The sequence below is a fragment of the Pteronotus mesoamericanus genome, unplaced genomic scaffold (genome assembly GCF_021234165.1).
Source record: "Pteronotus mesoamericanus isolate MK-2021 breed Mesoamerican mustached bat unplaced genomic scaffold, CSHL_Meso_final contig_68, whole genome shotgun sequence".
NCBI classification, from domain to species: Eukaryota; Metazoa; Chordata; class Mammalia; order Chiroptera; family Mormoopidae; genus Pteronotus; species Pteronotus mesoamericanus.
Window position 1 is genome coordinate 14,306,757 of NW_026555234.1, and position 27,113 is coordinate 14,333,869.

The following is a 27,113-nucleotide window of genomic DNA, read 5'->3' on the forward strand; positions in this document are numbered from 1 at the left end:
AAGAAAAAGAAGATCAAAAACTATGAACAGTAAAACAGAGGGGAGGGAGAGGGGGAAGAATAGAGGAAAAGGTACAGGGAATAAGCTGCATAAATAATAGGTACAAAATAGGCAGGGGGAGGTTAAGAATAGCGTAGGAAATGGAGAAGCCAAAGAACTTATATGTACAACCCATGGACATGAACTAAGCGGGGGGGCATGTTGGGGGGTGGACTGGTATAGGACGGAGGGGAATAAAGATGAGAAAAAAATGGGACAACTGTAATAGCATAATCAATAAAATATATAAAAATAGAAAATACATAAAACAGTCCAATTGGCACCTACTGGATGCCAGACACTGGAAAAAAAAAAAGAAAAGAAAAGAGCAAGTTTCAGAGCAGCACGCCTACAATGGTATCCAACAGAACTCCACAGCAAATGGGAACTTCCTTCAGCCAGCTGCCCGACACAGGGGCCCCTGTGAAATGTCCCACAGCAATGCGATTTAACACGGTCGCCCCCAGCCAGCCGACTCTGCCAACTGAGCCCGTGTAGCGGGAGAAAGAACTGAGTTCTCAATTCTACTTAATTCCTATTAATTTAAAATGGAATTTAAATAACCACATGTGGTTTCTGAATTAGACAGAGCGGATTTATAATACAAGTTTCCTTAAAAAATACTCCATATGAACAAATTAATAAGTTAACAGGCACACAAACACATACATACATGTGCATGTTTCATAGGTGCCCGTGTAAGCAGTCTGGATCTGGTGGGATGTACACAGGACTAGCCCATGGAACTGGACAGTGGAGGAAACAGGGATGATGACTTGCACTTCTTAATTTTTCCACTTTGGAATTGTTTGAATTCAATCCTTTTTTGAAGAAACAGCATGTTAAAATGCCCTCTTTCTATCTTTATGGGGGACCAGGAATGTCACCAAGATGTAATACGTACAATCAGCTCTCGGTATTTCTTCTTCAGGGACTGGTGGCGTTCTCGAAGCTGATTGGCCATGAGTTTGTACTGGTCCCGCTCCTGCTGGCATGTGTCCAGCTCCTTGGAGAGGATCAGCAGGGCTTCCTTTTTACTCTCCAGTTTCCTTTTGCACACCAGGTACTGCAAAATAAATCCAAGTGACTGGTCAAAACGTCAGCAGGTCTCCATTTAACATGCCCTGCGGGGTTGGCTTTTTATTTTGTTCTGTTGCTTTCTGTGTTTTCAGAGATCATATACCCGGAGACATTTGTCAGTAACTGACATACACACCCAAAGGCTGCTACAGTACCTGACCTATTTCCCTCAAGACACAACCGAAATCTTGGATGTTCATGAACTTTGGCAAACTGGGGCTGATAAAATCATTTCATTGACAAATAAGTAAACTAGTAGAATACTTCTTAAGAATTACACAGCTAAATAAATAGATAGCTGGATCCCAATTTTGCTTAAAAAGGATTTATATATCCAGATAACATTATGCAAAATTTTCTTAAAATTTTGCAAAATGATAGACACAGAGAGACATTTAATAAGACATTTATATATTACTAACAATTATCACTTGGTAGCAAAATAATTTGCATGCTTTTAAAATTCTAGTCTTTTGGCTTTTCTGTGTTTTCCAAATTTTCTAGAATAAATCCATATGGTTTATATAATAAAAAACACAAAAAATGTTCTTAAAAATAATTCAATTGAACCATAAAGCACTGCCATAGATGGTACCTGTCCATGCAGCAGCAGACATTTTCTCACCTGAGAATTTTTGTTCATCATCTTGGCCAAGACGTGCACAACTTCTGTGATCCCAGTGCGGCCCCCTCCCACCAGAGGCCAGTTTTATGAGCCAAGTATCTTAGCCACATTTTGAATTATCCCCAAACATTCGGGTGCACCTTCCAGGAACTCTTTGTCCCTCCTTCCCCCCACCTCCCCGTCTACCTTGAAGCACCCCTGCCTGACAGTCACCCGCCACATGGGCCAGGGAGCGCCCTGACCACAGCTTCTTTACTTTTATTGGCTATGCTGTGCAGTCTGGTGCTATTCACATGTGTGAAATGTGGCACTAAGTACCTTTTGAATTTGCCCCGTAAAAGACCAAATTCAGAGCATTCATGAAAACAATTTATAGTTTCATTATACACCCTGACATGAGCACTTTGTCATTATGGACGCTCACACAAAGCAGAGAGAATCAGCACTCCCGTGCCATTTGAGCCAATGCTCCTTCATGGACAAAAAGCATTACTCATATATAGTGCTTACTCGGAAGTGACTTCGTTAAGTTCCATTTCAAATAAATGAAAGGGGAAAAAGAGAGTTTTGTGCATTAGCACAATTTTTTCCCCCTTAAAAAAAAAAAAAAGTAATTGCTTAGCTTCCAAAACAAAGGGGAAAGAAAAGCCATTCTGAGACGGATTTGTGTTCTAAGAGAGGACACTTCCACCTTGGATGAATCTTATTCCTGGCAGTAATGAGGTTGGAACCTTGCCTTAAAATGTCCTGGATTTTAAGACTTTGACACCGTCTTCATGGAGGCAAAATGGTTCTGTTGCCACAGTGATTTCTCGAGAGTAAAATCCCCAATGAGTAAATATCAAAGGCAAGTGGCTACGAAACCTCAGCTGCAATGTCCTAAGGGAGGTATTGAGACTTCACAGGAAAAAAAAATACCGTTTACGCACAATTGAACAGACCTGCCCTTGTGCCTTCGGTTCCTTGCCCGTAATCAGCAGCCTCCATTGTCAGAGCTATTAGTATTGGGGGTCCCAAGGCAGCTACCTTTTGTCCCTTCAGTTTATTAGATCCAAGCAAGAAGCCCCAAAGATACTCAGTGGCTTCCCACTTTGCGGAAGAAAACCCCATGGCATGGAGACACTGAAAGGGGCAGTAGGTGAGAGGAGTTGTAACGTCTGGTCTGCTGACGGGGGACAGGTCAGGGCCACCACTATTGGCAAAGTGGAAATTCGAGTTCCCTGACCTTGAACTGTGGTCAGTTAGGATCCAAGAGAGAAACCATTCCTCTCCCGGGGCCTGGTCCAAAAGGGTCCTCAGAAGCAGAGCACCCTCCCCTTTGGTCTAAGGGTCCCGGCAGATATTGGGCACAGAGGCCCCTGCCAAAGACCCAGGGACCAGCACTGGACGCACAGGATCGCTGTTTTCCGTCCCCTCAGGGCACGGAAAACAGGACAATTGTGACTCCACTAAAGGGTAAGGAAGCAAATGCGTTCTGTATAGAAGGAGACGCCACTCCAACAAAAGGGCGGTCTTCAGACAGCCACGCTGGACTGCTCTTCTTCCAGCTCACTATGGCCTGGAACAGTGAACTTCAAAAATTGTGTTCCACGTTGGTGATTTTTTATCAGTAGAACAAATCTTGAGCTGAAACCTCATTTCTAAAATAGCTCAAAGTGGTGCTGCCCTGGCCGAAGGTCCGGCGCCTCCCCTATAGCCCCCCTGCCTGGTGTTGCTGCATCAACAAGGAGCCCTGAAAAAAACAGCTCTGCATCATATTGGGGTGCTGGTGAAATGCACATTCCTGGGCTCTGGCTCAGACCCACTGAACTGGAGTCTCTGGTGACTGGCTCAGGAGTCTGCAGTTAGCATGGTTCTCATGCCCACCTGTGCTTCATGGGGTTTCAGAAGTCAGAACCGTCTACCATAGTCCAGAAGGGCCGAGAGACCAGCAGCAGCCCACGAGTTCAGGACCAAGGAGTACTCTCAGAATTGTTCTGGGGGTGGCTGTGCCCCCTTCTGTTGCCTGGAGGGGTTCTAAACAAGCACAAGCATTTCCCTAACAGCTATTGATGCTGATGTGCCCTCTATGTTCACTGCAGCATTATTTGCAATAGCCAAGACATGGAATAAACCAAAGTGTGCATCAAGGGGTAAAACGATAAAGACGACGGTGCGTATGTACAGTGGAATACTATTCAGCTGTACAAAGGATCAACCACTGCCATTTGCAACAACATGGGTAGATCTTGAAGGCATTATGCTAAGTGAAATAAGTGAGATGGAAAAGGACAAAAATCATATGACTTCACTCCTATGTGAGACTATACAACAAAAGAGTAACAAACAGACTAACAAAACAAACAAACTCAAAGATACAGAAAACAGAATGGTGTTTACAAGAGGGAAATGGGCTGGAGGAGGGTGAAATGGATAGAGGGGCCAAATATATGGTAACAGAAGGGAGCTAGACTTTGAGTGGCCAGCCCCCAAGAGCATGCAGATATGGAATTATAATGTTGTACACCTGAAATGTATACAATGTTATTAACCAATGTTACCTCAATAAAACCCAAGTATACGCGTGAGCTCTATATTACTGTATCTGGCCAAACACCCTATATATGCACAGTCTCAATAAAATGACAGTAGGAACCTCTGGGGGGCACGTGTTGGTGGGGTATTGGGGAAGGGGATAGCATTTCTCACTCTCATTCTAAAATGATGATGGTTTGGTCCCTGTGATGGCAGCTGTTAGCATGTCCCATTTCCTATCTTTCTATCTGGAAACAAACAACAAAAAGCTGGAAGGAAAGGAAAAAGATGCTAAAGATCCTCCTGTTGGAGATCTAAGCAACCACCAAATTCACAGGTTTGCCCCTCAGCCTTAGAAGGGACCGATAATGGCCCAGAAAGCCAGACCAGCCAAGTGCTTGGGACGTTTTGGCTCCTAAAGGAGAATGAGTGAGTGCGGGTGGTGGAGGAGGGGGACGGCAGAAAGTCACCGGGCAGAGGCAGGAGGCCTCCGTCCAGACATAGGTCTAATGATGAGCTAATCATGAACCATTGGGACTCCAGGAAAACCACAAGACACAAGGAACACAGCAAGCACACACTGCCTGGGCCTCAGCTTCCACATTTGGACTATGAGGGGTGTTCCCAGGGTGCCCTCCAGTGCGAGGAAGCCACAACTTCCATGCCATACCGCAATATCGTTTGGGGTGAAGGGTGTGAGAGAAAACACTGGGCGGACGAGCTCCAGTCCAGGAGGTATGATTCCCTTGAAGTGCCCAGAAATTGCTCCCTCTGCTTGTCTAGGACAGAGCCGGCTCCATGATCCCGAAAGATCATCTCCAACAGTGGCAATGCCAGAATCTCTACACAGCAGGGCTTTCAGCCACCTGGTTGGAAGCTCAAGCTGTGTTTCCAAGAGTGAGAAAAGGCTAAATGTCTACGTGATCAACATGAGTGCCTCTTCTCCAATATGTCCAGGTCTCCTTGACTTCAGGACAAGTGGAGGGACTGTCCTTCCCCACTGCTTTGAAGGCAAAGCCATGTAACTTGTTTTACCCAATAAAATAGAACTGGGAGAGATGTGAGAAACCTCCAGGGTGGGAGCACTTGAGAGTCAAGGTAAGAATCACCGAGCTTTCTCCTCCGTGGTTGCTAAGTGAGCAGGTGTTGCTATGGAGATATCATTGGAACAAATCAGCCTGGAGTATGGAGCCAACACAGAGACAAACTACCCTGGAGAGTCATTTGGGTCCATGGAGAAATCTGTATGATCCACAAATAAACATTCATAGTTTATAACTTTCAGAGGTTTGCGGTGCAGCAGGGGTGGGGTGGAGTGGGATGTTTGTTACCAGGGCATAACTGAGCCCATCCTGACTGGTACAGTCCATATCAAAGAGTGGGAGATGGTGGAGGATGTATTTTCTCCTGCTCTGTTCTTCTGGCAGATGTTACCGCAATGACCACCAGGATTAACACTTTCACTCTTACTATTAACAACAACAAAAAACCCAAAGTTTGGTGGCATATGCTTTCCACGTATGATCACCTTTAGTTCTCACAAGAACACAATGAGGTTACGATGTTATTATCTTCATTTTCTAAATGAGAACATGGAGCTTAAAGAGTTTATGTAATGTGCCAAGAGATTGGCAGAGCCAGAATTCGAACCCAGGTCTTTATAGAGCCAAGCCTGTGAAACCCCGATTCCCTACAAACCAAGCATTCTGTGCCCCACCCTCTGCACACCCAAAAGAAACTCAGAATATTTCTGACATTGCTTACTACTTTGAGCTGGTATTCCCAGCCAAAGAAAACAAAGAAAGGACAATTTGCATCTGGCCATGTTTTAGACCTAGGACAAAATGAGTCAAACATTTATTTATCTTTTCACCCAACCCCCTCTCTCTAAAACTAGTGGGTCTGTCTCTCCTTTCCTCAGATGCAAGTCCTGAAGGAAGAAGGGGAAAAAACAAAAACAACAAATGCACAAGCATCTCCCCCTTCCTCATGAGGCAGCCATGCTGAAGCCATGACGGCTCCCTCCATTTGCAGGAAATGGGATAAGATGCGAAAGAGGGCCTCAGGAGAGAACGAGGGGGCCCCTTTCTCAAAAGCTGCTTGGCTGTAACAGAGGATTATAAGCTATAGTCGGTCTCCATTATTCATTCGACAAACATTTCCTGGGTGCTTTCTATGTGTTAGGCATTGAGCCAAGCATTGGTAGCCTAAAGGGATAAATGTTCCTGTGGATTTTGAAAAGGAAAAACATGAAACCGGGAGAACAAAATTTTACTTCTGCAATCCCTTATGGATTTGGGGGAAACCCCCAAATTTCTAAAAACTTGCAAATGTGTTCACACCCTGTTAACGACCTCAGCTGATGAGGGGATGTTTATGGTCGTTTTGCTACTGAGTATGAATATTCATGCATTTGCTAAAGACAAATCAATGTGTTTGAGTACAGGCTGCTGCCCACGCCTCTACTGGGGATGATATAAAATATACAGTTAGCTTATTGTGTTTCCTATCAGACGCCAAAAATTCCTGCAGCTGAAACATTTGGGGCCCAAGGATTCTGGACAGGGAAGCCAACTTTTATTTGAAAGTCGTGCTTGCAAATGTCTACATAGTCTCAATGACATATGTGGGACTGAAATCAGATCTTTCTCAAGCAGCAATCGCCACAAACCTAAGCATTTATTAGATTTCGACTTCCTCATGTTGTCCGGGAAAGACTAAAAGCACTTTCCATGCAGCAAATGTTCAAGCAGCCGTAATGTTGAACTGTTGTTCCCACAGCCTCCCACTTTCTTTCTTCTTAGGATTAGCGTGAATGCTGGAGCTGGGCAAACCTCGCAGATAGCCAAAGCGACTGGCAGGGAACAAGGTTCCTGGCCGCCAGTGTGTTCCAGAAGAGTGTTTTCCAAACTGTGGGGCATGATACATTAGTCTGGGTAGTGAACTCAATTCAATTGCAGCCCTCATTATCTTAAAAAAAATAAGTTACAGAATAAAACGGAAAACATCAGCCTGAGTCCCATGTAGTAAGGGTAAGAATTGCTTCCTGGGACACTTTTTGGATATGGATGTGAGAATAAATACACCTACATGCATATTTGTATGCATTTATTGTGGACTGTCATTTAAAAAGTTTGAAAACTACTATTCTATAATGAACCACTCTGCACACAGTTCATTCAGGCAGTAAATATTCAGTGAAAAGCTCCAAGAGAGGCAGAAGTGAGGCTGGTGGGTGGGTAGCGGGCAAGCAGGAAAAGCACACACAGAGGATGAGGCTTGGAATGAGTTTTGAGTGATGAGTGCATATAAAAGGCACCCAATAGAGGCCATCGTGTAAGAGAAATAATTAGCCATTTCTTTGGGATGAAGGCACAACCCTGATTAATTAACACCTGTTCTGCCACCTCACTGAAGCCACTGTGCGCCTGAAATAAAGGTGAAATGCTAAACTTTGGCTTTGTAAACTTTTTCAAAATTAAAGGTATTATTTTAATAGCATTTAAAGTGCACAAAACACTGTAACACTCTCTCATTCACTAGGCAACACTATATGACAAGTGGGACCAAAACTTCTTCCTATTTTACTGACAAAATAGATGAATTGTCTCTCTCAGAGTCACATAACTAATAAGTGTCACCTCAAACTGGGACTCCTACCTACACATTCCAGGCTCTTTTTACTATTCCACATCGGTACCAAATAAGTTATTAGCAGATCCCCATATTACCTCTCTTGAGTCCAATCCTATTTTTAACAAGATGCTCCTGGAGATAATTGTGAAATGGAAAGCAATGCAACTTAATGCATAGTATTTCCAGACCCTGTTTGGAAAACGGGCACCCTCGCTGGGACCTTTTCAATCCTATTCCACAGGCGGTGGCTGAGGGGCAAGAGGCCCCCTGTGGATTTGCTCAGTGACCAGCCACCTCCACATCCCTGGGACACCGGGTTAGCTGAGTGGGCGATGGCTCACTACACTGGGATCTTTGCCAGCGGAATCACTGGGGTCTTCACCAGCTGAATCACAGGCATAAGGCACTTTATTTTTCAAACAGAACTTGCTCGCATAGCTATGGCAGCTGTGACACAGGTCCTAGCCCTTGTCTCCTGGTTAACTCTAGTCCCACTATGACCCTGAACTCCAACGAGGGGGTCTCATTCAGTCCAATAACTTTCACAGTCCCCTCTGTGCTGAATGCACCCACGTCAATTCCACCAGCTCAGCCCTGTCACCTGCGCGCCTTACTCTGGAGCCCAGCTGCGCACGTCCACCCGAGCACCTAAGAGGCATCTTACGCTGAACCCTTGATCTCCCCTCAAATCTGCCCCTCCCCAAATCTTCCCTTTTGGTAAATAGTACAACCAAGTTTAGTTCTCCATAAAAGCCTTGGCGTCATCCTTGCCTCCTCTCTTTCTCTCCCAGCCCTCGTTTAATTCGTCAGCAAATCCTATGGGCATTACCTTCACAAGATAGATTGAATTAGAATACTTCTCACCCTCTCCACCACGATCACCCTCATTCAAGCCACCATACTGGACTGCGGCCCTAGCCTCCTGCTTCTACCTCCTGCCTCTGCCCACCTACAGGAAAGATGAAAACAGATGGCAACATATGGTAGCTCAAAATCCCACGTGGCCTCCCATTACATTTAAAACAAAATCCAGTTCTTTCATTTGCCTTTGCTCACCGCTCTCCTTCCTCACTGGCCTCCTTGCTAGGTTCTGGCCACATCAAGGCCACTCCGACCTCAGGGCCTTTGCACGGCTGCTCCCTCTGCTTGGGCGGTGTGGCTTGCTGCCTGGCTTCATTCACATCTCTGTTGTTAGGCCTTCTTCTCAGATAGCTCAGCCCTCTCTGCCACCACTCAGCCTCTCAATCCCCTCGCACTTTCCTTCATAGCTCTTATCACTTGACATCGAGTTGTATAATAAATTACTGATTTATTTTTGGTATCTTCCTCTCCATGGCAGCAAGGACTTTGCTTTTTCATTCCACATCCCCAGCACTAAGAACAATGCGTGATACACAGCTGGTGATCTATATAAAAATGAATGAGAAATCGTCATACACTGTCTTACTACAACTTCAACATACATGTGACACATAGTCTTGTCCCCATTTTACAGATTCTCAACCTCACAGCTGGTGAAGACCGTAGGAATCATCTAGGATAGGCTCCTTATTCTACAAATGAGGAAATCAGGACTCAATGCTGAGCTGAACTATCCACGGCTGGCTGATAGGACCCAGAGCTAAAATCTAAACTAAGGATTCTTCTCATTCCAAGTTCAACGCTCTCTCCATACTCCCAAACTGAGGTATATATTCCTGCTGGAGAGTCACAAGTGCCTATAGACTTACAATGGTGCCTGGAACTTTTTCTGAGAGTAATCATAATTATTAATATAATAAAATAGAGGATAAGTAGCCTGACCATCATTTACTAATAGTTACTAACAATAGTATGCTAAGTGCTATAAGGAGATACAAACAAGCCTCCCAGGACAGAGGAAAGCAGTTGAGAACCTGGCCGAGGAGCTGGAATACCCGAGTTCACCCTTGGCTTTGCCACTCACTAGCTATGTGATCAATTACTTAGCTTTCCCGTGACAAGGTTTCCCAAATGGTATAAGTATAGCACCTTCACAAAGCTGATATGAGAATTAAAAGAATTCATTCATATATGTAAAACATTGAAAAGAATAGGTGTTGCATGCACGTTAATTGTTATTACTATTCTTTATCCTCCCTACGGGAGTGATCACAGTTTGGCAAAGACAGTTCTCAAAGAGTTGGAGGAAGGTGTGAATGTTTAAAAGGAATTCTGAAAAAAACAGGTAGAGGGATACTTTCTGTTTGGGGATAAGAGTAGTTGTGACAGGTAGTGGGGACAAGAAAACAATACGCCTGGGCAGGGGAACAGTCACAGCAAAGCACAAAGATGGGACTCAGGAAGACACTTGTTGGAACAGCGAGCACGGTGCTGGGCTGGCTTCCGAGGGAGGGTGGGAATAAAAGCTGCAGGTGATAGAGCTGGGGAGAGAGAGGTGGCCAGGTCAGAAAGGGGCTGGACCGAGTTCACATTTTATTCTTCCAGCAAGCAGGAGCCCCAAGGGCCTTGGACTAGGGGAGTGACATTAAGAATCCTTTTAGGAAGACAATTTCATCCTGACGTCATTGTGGAGGGGACTGTTCCAAGACATGACCGCTGTCTGCCGCTCAAGTTGGACCTGGGCAGAACGGAGGTTGCTTCCTGCCAACCCCCCTTAGAGACAGATTGTAACTGATGCCCATTCTGTGGTAAGTCAGCACCCCTCCCCTATCTCCTGCCATGTGCTGGGTCTTGTAACTGGTTGTTGTCCTACCCTGGTCAAGCATGTAAAGTAACTTCCCACACCTGGTAGCACTCACTTACTAGTACCCGAGACTAGACCCTCCTTTACTTATATCATTCTTTGGCCCTTGCCAAGCGGGTGTAGAGACCTGCGTCATCTTGCAGCTGCCCAAGACATGCTTGGTATGTAAGTTTCCCTTAATGAACTCCATTAATTACCAGGCTGGAGTGGCCAGCCTCTTTCTTCGGTCTTTCCCGCCCTCTGCTTACAGGATACATTTTCAGTCTCAGTGCTTCTCCCTGGATCTGTGTGTGTTGACAATCCTGTGGCGCAAACTATCTTGGGCTATATACAGCTCGGGTGGAACCTGTTACCAAGCTCACATGGGGAGGGGAAGGTGGTTGGGGTTCAGGCCTCCCACTTTGCAGACATACCACTGGATCCTGCAGTTTGATCTGATTTGTCAGCCTACAAAACACATACTGGGTTTGCTGCTTTTAATGTGTGGTTTGTTTTCACCTTGTCTAACACAATGTTGTTTGGCAGGTGCACGCATGGGTTTAGCCTCAGCCAGGGCAGCTGGTATCAGCATCAAAGTAGTGGTGAATGGGTCACATGGCTTCCCACCCGCACTCCAAAGGGCTAAGTTGAGCAGGCCAAACCACAGAAAAATGTCCCACTTTCCCATCACTCAGGTGGGTCCAAGGGATACAGAGTTGGTTCTCCTTATACCTTTGTTTTCACTCCTTAGTCAAGGTGTAATTCTGCTTGTCAAATTCATGTGCAGTGTAGGGGCCAGAGATATTTGCTCTCCTCTCTAACCCCAGAAAAGGAGGTTTTGGCTTGTTTTCAAAAGAGAGGGAGAAGAAAACAAGTTAGTATTTTTTTTTAATGTCTACTATGTGTCAAAGACAATAATAATGAAAAGGCCTTTATTTGATTATAATAGTAAATGCGGCAGCCACTATTTAGTGAACATGACTACTTTCCAAATTGTGCTAAATTCTCCACTTGAAACAAATTTAATCCATACGGCTGCCCTGTGAAACAGGTTGTGTGATTAGCCCCATTTCAGAGATGAGGACGCTGATGTTCAAAGAGGCCAATTTATCCTTCATCACTAAGGTAATGCAGGGCAGAGCCAGACCATTCTCTGCATATACCTATTAGGGTCCTTGTGTTATAAGCAACAGTAACTGACATTCTAGCAAGAGAATCTATTGGAAGGATATTGGCACTCATAGAATTGTCAGGAGGACAGAGAAGTAAACTTATAAACAAGTAGGCAGCAAGGTGACTCTGGGGCAGGAAGCAGGATCAGGGACCACCAGGTCTCAGTGAGGAAAGTTCACGTCAGAGGCCACCAAATGGGGTAGAACTGAACCCATGATGTGTCAGTCTCTTTAAAAAAAAATATATATATATATATATATATATATATATATATATATATATAAAATTTATTTATTTTTAGACAGAGGGGAAGGGAAGGAGAAAGAGAGGGAGAGAAACATCAATGTGTGGTTGCCTCTTATGCGCCCTTTACTGGGGACCTGGCCCACAACCCAGGTATGTTCCCTGACTGGGAATTGAACCTTGAGTCTTTGATTTTCAGGTCAGCACTCAATCCACTGAGCCACACCAGCCAGGGCAGTCTTCTTGTCTTTCTGGTCAAGGGTGACTCCAGCTGGCCTACAACAGATCGTGTGCCATCTTTTGCCTTGGGGGAGGACAAGCCAACCAGATCATATCCCTTTGAGCTGTTCCTCCAGACTGTATCCAGTGGTAACAGCCTCCCAATGGAGGTGCAGTTGAGAAGGAGAAATGAATGCTGGGAATTAAGAAGACAGTAAATGTTCACCACAGTAACCAAGGCAGGTCCATTTTATTGAGCTTTCTCAACCTTACTCCCCTTCTAGTGAATGAATAAAGGTTGAAAAAGAAACAGCGGGTATTTAATAATAATCCCTTTTATTTTAATTAATTTCAGAGTCTCTATTAATCATACACAGAAACACAGAGACGGTGGTGAAGTTTATGGGGCTGCTGTGGGGTAGGCACCTACCAACTGCAGAGGGGAAAAGGCCGCACACGAACTAGACTGGGTACTCAGTGAAATTTAAATAGAATAAACTTGATAACATGTGCCCAGTCTTTGGCATATATACTAGATATCATGAAATATTTTTATTATCCTTTCAAAAACAGTTCTTTTTTGAATTGCATTCCAATTACATTTTTAAAGCAGAACCCATAACTCATTTGTCGATGTTAATTCATGCCCGCCCGCAAACACCATGAAGGTAGCCTTGTACTTATCATCTTAAGAACCCGAACCCACAATTTTCACTACTGAGTGGCTTTTATCTACCCGTTTACTGTTATCTGCAATAAAGCAAGTCATAATTGCTACAAGAAAGATCATAATAATTAAATGACTATCTGACATACTACATTACTATCTGGATGGCTTTACAACCAGATAACTGCTGAGAGAGAGGAAGGTAGCGGGATGTCAGGGAGGGGACACCTCTGCCAAGGGACCTCTCCGTCAAACATTGACTCGTGGTCCCTGGAGACGTTCACTGATGGGATCAGGCGAGTTCTCATTAACTGCTGCAAGAACATGGCCCACTTATCCAGAAAAGTTTCTCGGTGTCATGGGGAACACACAACACTCATGCCCAGGCATAATTTAGGAGCTTCATCAACTACAGACTCACTCCTAGAGGTATTTCCTCCCATGGCCCCCCTCCACTTTCCACTCTCTTGCTGCCCTCTCTCTCCTTCTCCTCCTTCCTCCAGCCAGGAATACCTCCTTCCCCACCCAATAAGTAGCTCCAGGTAAACAGGATTCAGCAATCAACATGACTTCTCCAACCTCGAATAAGCCACTCTCTCCATTCCCAGAATCCCTACTTTGCCTGTTCAGTGATCTCTGGCGCGGACCCTCTCTGCAGCCTCCTTTGGTCTCCCCACCTGTCTAGTCCTGTACTCGCCTCTCTGAAAACCACCCATTAGGTCCTGCCACTCTTCTTTAAAAATGCTTCCATTAAGAAGATGGGCAAACAAGAGCCCTTCATGGGGAAAAATAGGGACAACTGTGACTGAACAATAATTTTTTTAAAAAGCCCTTCAACATGCGCCCGCAGTCCGCCTCTCGGACTTTTCCTGCCCACCGTGTCACCATTAGTCCCACCTACGGAGATCCCACACTCGATCTCCTCCCCTCTCTCTCTCTCCTCCTGTCCTGGACCCAGCTCCCAAGTCCCTGTCTGGAAAGCCCTCTGCCCGCCTTGGGGTGGAGCAGGAGCTGGCTCCCGGAGGCCTGAGGCACTCTGGGTACACCGCGATTAGAGCGCCACGCAGGGCAGCACCGCCACCTGGCCCCTGCCCGCCTCCCCGCTGCCCAAGGCCTCTTCGCCGCCAAGGTCCTGCGCCTTTGCATCTCCAGAGCTAGCGCAGCTCCTGCCCCAGAGTGAGTGCTCAATAAATACGTGAGAAATCAATAAATTGCAGTTTTCCCTAAATTGAGTACATATATACATACCTATTATGTTAAAATTTATTTGTATATTTTTAATACACAGGGTCTGGCAGAAGTAACGCCTGCTTGAATGTGGTTGGTAGGGTAATAATATGGATGTAATAATTTATAGTTTTAATTTGAACATTTCACCTAAAATGTCATATGGTATGCTTGAAGTGTGATATTGTTATGTTACAGAATTACATGTTTATGATTTTGTAATTTAAAAAAAGGCATTATTTGTGTCGGACCCTGTATATTTTTGTAGGGCATCAATTTATTAAGCCCAAACCTCTAAATCCCATTTTAGTATCATGTTTAGAAGAAGAAAGTCCAGTTACATAAACTCCATGTGTGTGAAGTGCTCATTTTTATCGCTTAAAATGGGCACTTCCCTACATCATGTGGCCATATACTAGTTCACCACCTTCATTTTCTAGAGTCTTGCAGATTCGCCACTCTAGGTAGGCAAGTGAAACTGTCACTTGGAGATACACGTACGAGTATCTCTAACCTGGCCAGACTGAGCTGAGGCATCTGTAGCATAAAAAGCCACGCGGCACCGACCACACGCTGGTGTGCCCTGTGCTGAAGTCCTTCGGCCCGCGGCAACCCTCGCCACGCAGCACGACTCGCCGGGCCCTCGTATGCGTCTCTCCTTCCGTGCCCAAACCTCGGTCTCCCGCTGTACAGATTCCTAAGCATTTCCACAACCCCTGTATAAATCTGTGCTCACCTCTAATTTTCAGATAACACTTCAGCAATTTCAAGTTGGTAACTTAATGATTCTAATGCCATTCTCTAAGATAATTTTTTTTTAATAATCTATCTTTCTCAGAGTCATCTTGGTGGTTTCCCCTCTCCAGTATTACTTTCGACAGGCAGACTTTGATTATTTGAATGCCCCAGGGGATGTGCTGAATTTTAAGTGAGATTTCAGGTAATTGGAAGAGTGTATAATGTGAACTATAGTAGCTGGCGGGTATGTGGATCCACTGACAGCCTTGGTTAACTGGAGTTTTGAATAAGGAAGGTTTGTCTGAATATCTATTTCAATCCTTCCCCTCTTGTTATTTCTCTTTCCTCCCTCTCCCCATCTTCCCAGCCTCTATGCTCTATGAAGAGTGGTCCCTGCTCTTTTCAGGCCTATAAAGATGAAGAGGAAGCACAAGAAGGAAGTGCTGGCTTTCCTTCTGGTGGGCCGTAAACAGCTTAGGAACCCTGATCTGACATGTTGAAGAGTGATTTTTGAATCATCATTGCCGCCTGGAGTAAATTTGCAGCCTTCCCATTGCTGGGCCCATTCAACCTCGCCTCCAGCCGAGACACTGGTGGAGGGACCTGCAATTCCGGTTTGTTTCAGGGTGGGGCATTAACGTTACCCAGGCCCCTGAGGCTCTCCCTCCTCCAGGTTGCCAGGCACCTGGGATACGGCAGACGCAGGGGAGAGCTCATGTCACCAGTTCTCACGTGTGCAATGACATTATATAAGTCACACGTGGCATGTAATGATAGATTCTCCAATCACTTCACAACATGATACTTCAATGCAGTTGCAGAGAGCTTTTCTTGTGGGCTGGGTCACAGTAAAAAGCCAGCAAGGCATGGACAACTTTTGGTCAAACTGCCTCTAAAAGCTGTCAAAATACTGTGGTTCATTTTCCCCTTGTCTCAGAAAGAAACCATAAAAAGACCCTAAAATCCCCACTATCGATGAGCTACAGGATCCTCATGGATATCTATCAGCTTTTAACCTCCCTAGTCTGCCCCAAACACCATGTGGCAGAAGGTACCCGGAGCAGTGCCTCCACTCTTTAACTGAGGTCCTGAGAGACTTAAGGGGAGGCATCTGCCAAACTAGGACTGATTCCTGGACTGTCCTTTAACAAAAGGTATTCAGGAGACACAGAGGCAAAGGAGTCATTAATAGAAGCAACGTGGCACCTGGGATTTAGAGCAAAATGTGGGTTTCACCGCCATCACCTACCACCAGGCATGAGAAACCACCCACCCGCTCTGTGCTTCAGTTTCCTCTTCCACAAATGATGATATGAATGACCATCACCATTTGGAGGCTACTCAGTGCCCAAAGGTGGCTGAGCATGGCACACATAGAAATCATTAATCCTCCTCACAACACCAAAAAGTAAACACTATTATTTCCTTTTACAGATCAGGAAACTGAGGCTCTAAGAGGTTAAAAAAAATCATGCAGCCAAGGTGGGATGTGAACCCAGGCCCGCTGCATGCCCGTTCTGCCCGTGTCCTGCCTCTCTCTGAGAAGAGTCTGTAAGACAATACATGTAAAGAATAACAATAAATTCTAAAGGCACCAATCTTACGATCACAGTAATCAAAAGAACTGTGTCAGTCCTATTCAAAGAAAGGAAACAATCTCTATTCTTAAGTTTGCCAGCAGACCCTGCCTTCCTGGAAAATATTATCTCCCTGCTGGGAAGAACACATTCCATGTAAGGGCCAGAGTGCTCAAGATGAAGATTCAACTCAAGATGCAGCAGCCTTTGCGGGAATGCTCACTGGCTCCCATCGCTGAGATACTTGAGTCAGGTGCAGATACTCTAAAACAAGGAGGCGTTCCATCCCAGGCCACCCCTAGAGGCAGTCATCTGCAGACTGGAGATCTTGAAATCAGCCATGCAAATCCATCACCACTTTAATTATCCAAGTAAATAGAGCTCTTACCGCCATAGGCCAAGATTCTAATCAATCGTGATCATAACAGCTCCCCCAGTGGTTCTCTCTGGATGAGAACCACGAGTCACTGCTAAAGAGCCATTTGGGCCCAAATTTCCACCTGCAGGAGGAAAGTCTCCCCAGCTGAAGCTGGTGGCTGGGAACTGTTGTTTTCCTTCTCTCTACACCTTGCTCACATTTTTCTGAGCACTGTTAATCTGCTCCTACACTTCATCTTCATCATCCTTACTTTCTCCCACCAACTCCAGGCAATACTGATTAGTGAGAAATGTTCCTCAACAAGAACTGTCAGTTCAGAAGTCAGCCCCACAGCAAAAAGTTAGGTGGAGATTCATTCCAGACCATGGGTGGGTGGGCAATCCTGGTGATTCAAGTCACCGGAGATTTCAGAGGACAGATTAAATTGTAAACAACTTCTTAAGGCAGGGAATCTGTCCAGGTCTGTTTCTCTGACTGATAACTGTGCAAATGAGTTGATTATGTTAGCAAAAGCCTCCCATGGGTGGCCTGAGTTAATTATGTCTCTTAAAGAAAATGGAAAAATTCTCATTGGCCACACATCACCAACGGACCACAAGGCAATATCGGGCATAATTTTACTCGCTTTCCTTGACAATTTGTTCACAGCCACCACGACCTCCATCATCACCGTTCATCAGGAAAGCATTTTAATGACAATAAAATAGGTTGCTCCATTTTACTCTTCTCCAAGTACAGGATTAAGACTTGAAACTTAAAAAATTCCTTGGAGAAGGGCACCCAGATATCACCAATGCAGGTAATGTCAAGGTTTGGGCATTTCTCTTTCAGTAAAAAAAAAAGCCAGTGACAGTCAGCATCGCTACAGATATAGTGACATCAAGATGACATGGTAAATATATGATCAGGCTGACCCTCCAAAAGGAGATGAAATTTCAGAGGTGGAGAGACCTAAAAGGATATAGAGGGCGATGGGGATCCCAAGTAAAGCCCTGAGCTTTGAGGTCTATCTTTCCTGGATTCCAGTCCCTGCCCTGCCGCATCTTGCTCAACGACCTGGAGCAAATTAATCCATCTTCTGCTGAGCCCAAGACCCCTGATATGTAAAACGAGGACCATGATTATATCTACTCCGTAGGGTTTGTGAGAAGATTAAAGGAGATAATTAAACAAGGTATCTAGCCCAGGTACTGGTATGTAGCTGGCATTTACTAAGAGGTATCGATCATCATCCATAATCATCATCAGCATAGATTCATCAGGACTGGTTGCGGTCCACTTTGTGTGGGAGGGTACAAACACTAAAGCAGGCACAGTTCTACTTGTGAAAGTCCTATCAAGCCTCATGGGCCCAAATCCCAGATATGACCACAGAAGCATCAGTTCAAATGCAGGTGGCAGGCTCCTCTACCACTTACTGAGTCCCGGGTACTTCTGTGGGCACTTGACACATTTGATCCTCACAGTGAGACCCTACAAGGTGGGTCCTACTATCATCCCTACATACACACAAAGTGCTGGAAGCAAAGATGTCCTGTGGGACTTCCGGGAAGTGCCCTTAAGGGAAGGGCATGCTCTTTTCATGTCTTCCTCCCTCCTGCAATATGTTGGCCCACAAAATGGAAAGCCTCACTCTTGGAATGGAGTGGTTGGCCAGAGAAACTAAAGGTGCCTGGGTCTCCCACAAACTGTGAGCTGCCATCTTGGCCCCACATTGCCAGCCTCCCAAGTTATTGTTCCTTAGAGAGAAATACAGATAATTCTATCCTATTTAAACCACCATTGTTTTTGGTGTCACATTAAAATTAATCCTAAATAATATACCAATGTGCCCAAACAACTGATATTGAGGAAATCTGGCACCTTATAATGCAAGGTATGTAATTGAGCTCATATTAGAACACTATGTCACCACTGAAAGGTGACGTTGTATATCTAAGTACTGCATCAAGGTATTAAATAGAGTTTAAATAAGAGAGTATTTTCATTCTGGCTCTATAATTCAAAATATATACTTCCTAAAAATGAGTATTTCACTGTATCATGTTGATTAGTTTGTTCATTCATCCATTCGCCCATCCATCCATCCATCCAGAGGGGCTGTGGTAGAGTGGGAAAAACACAGGCTTTGGAATCATAAAAGCCTAGGGGTCAAATCCCAGCTCTCCCATTACTCACATATTCATCTCTTAGCCATACTGACTACAGCGATAACATGGTGGTAACTCTAGCTGCCTCCCAAGGCTATTGCGAGGAACCAATGAAATTGCATATATAAAGCATCCAGCACAGGACTCAGCACATTAAAAAGGGCTCAATAAAATGTTTCCTTTTCCTTTCTAATATGTGCCTGCACTGAACATTATAAGAAAAATGCTTCATGTTGTGCCTGGCACACAACAAGTGCTTAATAACTGGACACAGTAAAAGAAAAACTTCACTGCTATCAGTAATAATAACAATACTAACAGTAGTAGCAGCAATCAGAATAGTGTTGTGGTAATAATAGCAGTAGTGAAATAATCAAAAGCTACATTGAGAGAGGGTGAAATCAGGGGAGATTCCCAAATGTGCATGGTTAATGCCTACATGACCCTGACTTCGCTGTTCAGCATGTGGTCCGAGCGTGTTTCTGGGAGACGTGTGGAGTTCTTCTCCTCATCATTAGTGCCTTCACGGGTGATTCCAGCAACCAAAACAACTACTTTGCTAGCTCTCCAATGTTGTCTAAAAAGATTGCCACTCTAAACCCCAGTGTTTAAATTGTCCAATGAATTGCTCTCCTCTTTTAAAAATGAATCTTTAAATTGATTTTAGAGAGAGGGAGGAAAGGAGAGAAGTAGGTATCAGTTTGTTGTCCTACTTATTTATGCATTCATTGGCTGATCCTTGTATGTGCTGTGACCAGGGATCAAACCCACAACCTTGGCCTATCGGATGATGCTCTAACCACCTGAGCCACCTGGCCAGGGCCTAAAAATAAAAATAACTTCTTTAAAAAGAAGTTAAAGAATGGGATGAAGTCACATCCTAGATTTTTCTCTCCTGTAAAAACTTTGTACCACGTGCTAAGATGTGAGATGCCCTTTCTAGCACATGGAGGGGTCAGTAGGATGTTCAGCATGAAACAGCTGTACTCGAAAACGCAAGCGAGCCAAGGAAGGCACAAGCAGGCCTTGCAAAACTACACAGGAAAATCTCCAAGTCATTGAACTTGCACCCTATTCCAGAGCTAACTAGAACCCCTGACCAGACATCTGGACTTTCTGACAGTGGAGAACAATACAATCAGCATTTCTAAGACACAGGCTCAAAATCCAACAAATGTCTGGATAGTCAATACCATGGACTCCCCTGTGGCCATTATGACCCATGATTATGAGGATAATGACAATAATTTAGTGACATGGAAGCTATGCACTACTATTGCTGAGTAGGAAACAGGACAAGTTAGAAAACCAGCACGCATTGACAGAAGTCAGGATAATGGTTACCTGCGGAGGGGTGACTGGGAGAGGACATACAGAACCTTCTGGGGAGCCGGGAATGTGCAATACTTGATCTGGGCGGTGGTTACTCAGCTGTGTACCCCTGTAAAATGCACTGAGCATTCGCCGTCTGTGTTCACTGTACGTATGTTAGTCTCCATACAAATGAAATAATAAAATAGCATACACTATAAACTTAGTTTCAGAAATAAAGGCATGGGAAAATGTCTGAAGATTACACCTGAAAATGTTAACTGCGGTCAGCTCTGCGTATTGATGTAATTTTTTAATGTATCTTTAATTTGCTAAATTTAGGAGGTATGGTGACTTTGTATTATTTGGGTATGTAAAGTTAAATCCACCGCAACCCAAGGCTTTATCATCTCCAGGTAATGCCTTTGGCCACTCACTTTTCTTCCCAAACCTCTCCTCGTTCACAGATTCAGTCCATTACAGGCAGCCCCCCGCCCAAGGGAACGCTGTGCTGGCGATGAAGCAGCAGGGAGAGGGAAGGGGTGGTGAACCTTGGTGGTGTTAGACTCCCTCACAAAGGGGCTGGGTCACGAGGTCAGCCTACAATAGCGGATGTGGTGTCCTGACCATCCTTCAAGACATGGTTATATCTGCAGGTCTCCTGACACGGCCTTCACTCAAATTTCAGCCCAGACCAAAGTCTCCTTCTCAGCTCAAGTTCTTGGGTTTAGAGCTGGGTCAGCTGATGTGAGTGGGCAGAGGGTCTGTGCCCAAGGGTCCTGGTGGGAAACACATCTGACTTGAAGTTAAACGGCTGAGATCCACATACTCGCTTCTTGACAAGTGACCATAAAAAAGGGCACAGAATTTCCATTTCTTTGTCTGTAAAATGAGGGCCCCACCCACTGCTCCTACTAACTGGCAAGGTGGTTATGAGGATTAGATTAGGGAATGTAGAGGAAGGTGGCAACATCCTGTTGGACTTTGCACTCCAACATTTAACAAAGTGCCTGGGACATAGGAAATCCTCTTCAATATCAGGAGAAGAAAGACAAATATAAGGAGTTGTTTTTATTGTTTCTCATAAAGAGAAGATGCCCATCGGAACCAAAGAAATTACACAACTTCTTTGCATGAGAGTCAGTGACAGGGAGCAGGGAACCTTCGAGCAAGCTTAAATTGTAGTCCAGTGCAAAGGTCAAGGCTGGCATGTGTTCAGACCCCTCCAACACAGGTCAGGGCCCATTATGGAAAGCAGCTCTCTACAGCCAAACGATTTCCCACCCACCACTTCTGCTTGACTCTTTCCAAGCAATATATCTGATACAATAAAATTCCAGTTTGGAAGAAAGGAAGAAGAGAAAGGAGGGAGAGAGAAAGAGAGGAGGGAATTGCCTTCTAGTAAATTCATAAATCCCTTAGGGAGATCTGACTGACTGCCTTTAAAAGATCACAATCTTTTCGAACTCAGAAGGTCTGTCAGAAAGATGTAAGAGAACTTTGGAGGAAGAAATGGAGACTAGCGTTCTGTAAAAAAAGAAAAAAAAAAGAATGGCCTTATTTTAATTCAATCCTTTTTCATCTCAAGTGTTAACTGAGAACCCAATTGGTTTGTCATCTCTTTTAAATTTGTCCACTACACACAGGACTTTGCACTGGGCACAGTGGGAGATTCACAAAGGAATCAGCCCTTTCCTGCTGGGAGCAATTCCTGGTTGGAGGCAAGGCAAGAACATAAATAATTCCAACATAAGGCTGTTGGGAGACACGTGTCACGGGGGCATGCTTAGATGCTATGGAGTCGCAGAAGGCGAGGGAGCTTTCCATTGGGGCGCATGGTGGTCACGGCCAAGCCTTGAGAGAGGAGTGAGGACAAGTAAGAGCACAAGTATTCCAGGCAGAGGGTACAGCCTGAGCCAAGGCCAGGTGCGTGGAAACCCGGAGAGGTTCTGTTTGCCAGGAGCACAGGACGTGCAAAAAGGAGAAATACAAAATGAGGCTGAACATTTGGTTGAGAGGGATGTCCATCCCGCAGACCACAGGCTGCATGTAGCCCAGGAGGGCTATGAATGCGGCCCAACACAAAACTGTAAATTTACTTAAAACCTTGTTTTTTGTTTTTTTTTGCTCATCAGTTTTCATTCGTGTTTGTGTGTTTCATGTATGGCCCAAGACAACTCTTCTTCTTCCAGTGTGGCCCAGAGACGCCAAAAGGTTGGACACCCCTGGCAGATGAAAGGAAGAAAGACTTTCCATGACAACAGAGTCTGAACCAAAGTGAGAGCCAACAGGACCCATGGAGGTCTTTGAGCAAGGAAGGGTCTGGATCAGTTTTACGGGTGCGATGGGAAGGAGACACAGGAGGCAGGAAGGCTGCTGGAGGCCCCTGCAAGAATCCAGGGGCCGGAGGGGTTCCTGTTAGTGCTCTGTCCTTTACTGAGGGTCACCATCAGTTTAGTAGGGGACTTATTCAAGACTCTGGCAAACAACGGAAGTGGAGTGGTCAGCACTGCACTGATAGCCAGAAAGGGGTACAACTGGGGAAGGGCTAAACCATTCAGGCAAAAGACTGGACTCGGGGGACAGGAAGGGGATATGACATCAGAAGGTGAGTAAGGGGAGTACAGGAGAGGCCACGGGAATGAGAGGTGCTCAGGAATTGACTGGGTAGCTACAATCATGCTGAAAGGTCTGGCAACACCAGAGACTTTCGGGAAAGAAGAAAAGGTGACAGAGTGACTCTGACAGAACTCGCCAGGCTGGAGCAAATTACAAAGCAAAGTGGAGTTGGCTAGAGGAAGGGAGTCCATCCCTGCCACCTCCAATATTGTCTTGGTCATGGGGTCTGCAGATGGCAGAGCAAGCAGATATGTCAATCTGTGCCCCATCAATATGAATTTTCAATGGCATCATCTTGACAGCCGGCAGCTGACACATCACCTCTCTCTGCAGAAGCATTTCTGAATGCTCAGGAAGAGTTTTCTTAAAGCCTAGGCAAGGATAGGACCACCACCTTGGCTTTCACGGGTTGGTGGCTGTAAAGCACATCCTCACATCACCACACTTCGTCTTTACATGTTAACTAAGAGACGCAAGGCAGATATTGTTATAAAGTCCAGAGAAACTGAGGACTGGAGAAGTCAGGAGATTTGCCAAAGACCGTGTGGCTACCTAGTGGCAGAGCTTGATGACATGCGACCCACTGAATCCTGAGCCAGGAAGCTGGCCAGGACCCCGGGCATGTGCAGGGCCGTGTAGACACTCATTCCCAGCTCTTTCAGGGCATGACCAGCCATCGGGAGAGGTTGGAAGTGGAACATACTAGCAGGTGAGCAGGGCTGGCTTCAAAGAAAATGTTGGAAATGTCTTTTCGTTTTACTTTCTCTTTGTTCCCTCTTTCCCTTCTTCCTTCTTTCCACAAGTACGTGCCAAGTATCATCCACCTGGCATTATTCTAGACATTGGTGAGTACCTCTCTGAGGGTCCCTCATCCTCAGGAACCCCCTTACCTTGCCTTCTTCTTCTACCAACAATCCCCACACCATTTTCCCAACTGAAATACACCATCCACTTCTCAACCTCCTAAAGCCCAAGGAAGGTAGGAAATCCAAGTGGAGGACATGATGTTTGAGCTGGGCTTCCTTAAAGTGGGAGGTCACCTTTGGGCATAAGCAAAGGCTTAGAGATGACTCAGGGTACGGAATGATCTGGTAACAGTCAGGAGTTCTACTGGGGGAGACGGTGGGCCTTGGGTGAATGGGGGTTTTACAGGAGATGAGGAGGAAGCAGAACACTTGGAGACCAATTGAGGGACTAGCTTTCATTCTTCAGGCCCTGAAAGGCCATCAGAGAACTTTAGGCAAAGGAGTAGTAAATCATTTCGGTGCTTGGAATGACAACACCAGTAACCACACAGAGGAAAGATCTTAGAGGATGTTGCAAATATTCTGCGGACAATGGATGAGAAGACAGGCCATGGCGGGGTAGTGGGAATGGTGACATGGAGCCCTGACTGAAGGACTTGGACAAAGCAGAAAACACGGACCTTGATGAAAATTAAATGGGTGGGTGAGGTAAACTGGGAAGAAGAATCGAGGAAGGCGCAGTGATGTCATTAATTTACATGGGTCGGAAGAAGAAAAGAGTGACAGGAGAGGCGGAGGGAGGGTGAATTCAGGGCAGGGCAGGCTCACATGAGGCGGCCGGGGACATGCCGAGTGGCCACATGGGGGGATGCAGCGGCCCAGCCTGCAGGGACAGAGAGTGGAGTGTCAGAGGCTGCACAGCCAGGTGTCAAGGAAGTTGAGGCCCGAAGTAAGACCATTGGGTGTGGCAAATAAAAGGCTGGCCTTGGCGAGAGCCCTTTCAGGAGGAAAGGAGGGGTGCAAGGCAGCCTCAGGGGAGCTGAGAGTGGATGAGAGCAAGGGGACAGAAGTGCAGATACAGGTGCACGCGGGCTCCTGTGTCCTGCTCAGTCCTCATGTCCGTCCAGCCCCTGACATACACTACTGGCAGATCATTTACTGCGCAACATATCCAGGCAGCTCCTCCTCCACCAAAGGGTACAATCAGTCACCTCCACAATGGAGACCACACTCAGGACCCTAGCACTCTATGCAGCTAACAGAGCACTCAAGGTCTGCCTAACAAACAACACCTGATGCCCTACTACGTGTCACCAGCCAGAGACCAGACAATCTGGGATTTCCAAACAAGCCCTGCATTTTGCCAGCTTTGCTATCTCCCTTCCTTCTTCTTCAAATATCCTTCCTTTACATTTCTACCTGCTGAAATCCTGCCAGGCTTCCTGGCCCAAGTGCCACCTCCATCAGGAACCTTCCTCCATCCTCCAATCTAAATTAACTTCCCCCTAACCTGCAGAGCACGTATCCCAATGTGTCAGTGTAGAGTGGCCTGATCCCCATCCTCTATCACCACTGGGCTGTCAACCCCTCCAGAGCAGCTGTCTCAGGTACGAGGCTTTGCATACGGCAGCACTTAATATGGGTCTGGTATGTCCAACGGGGACCTTCTCCCCTGCTCTCCCGACCCACTGAAAGACTCCTGGGCTGTCCTTCACTCCTCCTTCATGCCCACCAACCAGCCTAACACCAAAATGGATCCATCCTAATGTCCCTATTCCCCCACCAGTGTCTCTGGCATTAATAAAGCTATAGGTACACAGGCACATCCATGAGTCTCTTTCCATAAACGAGGATGTGAAATCTAAGTAGAGGCCCTGCAAATGGGCCAGAACTAAGTCAGTTCTGGGATGCTATATCAGTATCCTCACTCAGGTCCTGTTCCTCTTGAACCATCGTATGGAGCTCGTCATCCTAGAATTCCTGTTTCCTACCCCAACCCAGGTGGTCACAGTCCAGGGCCTCAGGAGCTCACTAAGTGGTGACGGAGTCAACATCCACACACAGAGAAGGTGCCTTCCTTTCTCAGGAAACACATTAAGTGCTGTGTGAGTGGTCTGGAACCTAAGCTATAATTGGCAACAGGATGAAGAGTTCAGTTCAAGCTTGGGTGACTTTGCGGGGGATGTGGGTTCCTGTTCCACCTCAAAGGACTGGGAAAGTCTAGGAAGAAGCAGAAGGCCCACCTGCCTGAGGTCAGGGCATGGCAGTAAGGGGGACGCCAGAATGCACGACTGAGCAGTTTGGCTGGAGCAGCCGATGTATGAGGAGGGCAGTGAGACATAAGGCTAGAAATGTCAAGGCCAGTTTGAGGGGGGCTTTGAATACCAGTAATGGGAAGCCATGGAAGGCTTCTGAACAAGAGAACCTGGTGAAACGTGTTTTGTTTTTTGAAGGTGGCTCTGTAGGTGAGTTGCACATAGGGCAGGCTGGCTTGACAGAGATCTCATAACCTGAACATAATTAAGATGTGTGGTTTCAACACCTGATTTTTCCAAAGTCCCACAGAAAGCTTAATCATTGCTTACGGCTCTTTGCCAATTCTTCATCAGGTCTAACACTATTGCTTCTAGCTACTGTATAACAGAGTAGCTTTTTAAACTTTTAGTAATCTAGTTAACGTTCTCGCAAACATCACTATTTCAAGAAGTACTCTTTTCCAGTGCCTTTTAATTCAATATCTGAGTATTGTAATTATTTTCCTCAGATGTTTTGTCTTCTCTTAATTTTGTATTTAAGTTATAAAGATTGCATTTTGTTCTGAACATATTAAAAAACATTTCAAAATAATTTCTTTAAGAAAAAAATGGTCACAACTATAGCATCAAATAAAGAAAACAGAGTAGAAAAGAAGAGGTGAAATAAAAATGGAAAGACTTCAAAATAAAAAATTAACCAAAGGTCTGTGTCCCTCGGGACCAGGCATCTCCTAGCACCGGCATCATTTTGCCTGGTGGGTGGGAGGCACAGACTCTCCTCTAAGCAGAGTCCTCTCCCGTGAGGTGCCCAAAGCTCCAGGATGGTTTGTTTTATTGGTGGAAAACCAGGCACCGAGTAAGAAATGTCATTCACTCTGGTCATTTTCATTCAGGGACTAGCCAAAGTCCTCTTCTAATCTTCAGCCAATTATTTTATTCAATGTGAGGGTCAGTAAATTAATTTTTAACATAATAAGAGTAGAAATTGTCCATTTTAGAAGCACACGTGCAAATTTCCCTGCACAGGAGAGAACGTGAATCCATCCCATCAGTTAAAAATAGCGGTTGTGCTCACTTTCCCCCACTTGCTAATTTTAATAAACTTACTCTTAAATTAGTCTGCCTCTATGAAGAGAACTGCTCATCAAAAATGTTCCCTGTAAGCACTAAGCTCACCTCATAAGAGTTCAAGTGCTCCCAGGAAAGTGAAC

General features: G+C 45.4%; 1 protein-coding gene across 3 annotated transcripts in view; it reads right to left on the bottom strand.

Annotated features, from left to right (window-relative positions):
* CCDC149 (coiled-coil domain containing 149) overlaps window positions 1-27,113 on the bottom strand; it is a 99,058-nt gene that overhangs the window by 63,963 nt on the left and 7,982 nt on the right. For all 3 annotated transcript variants that reach the window (XM_054582000.1, XM_054581998.1, XM_054581999.1), the window contains exon 2: window positions 944-1,105. In XM_054582000.1, coding sequence (XP_054437975.1) covers window positions 944-1,105 — 162 coding nt within the window. The remainder of the gene's footprint in view (window positions 1-943; window positions 1,106-27,113) is intronic.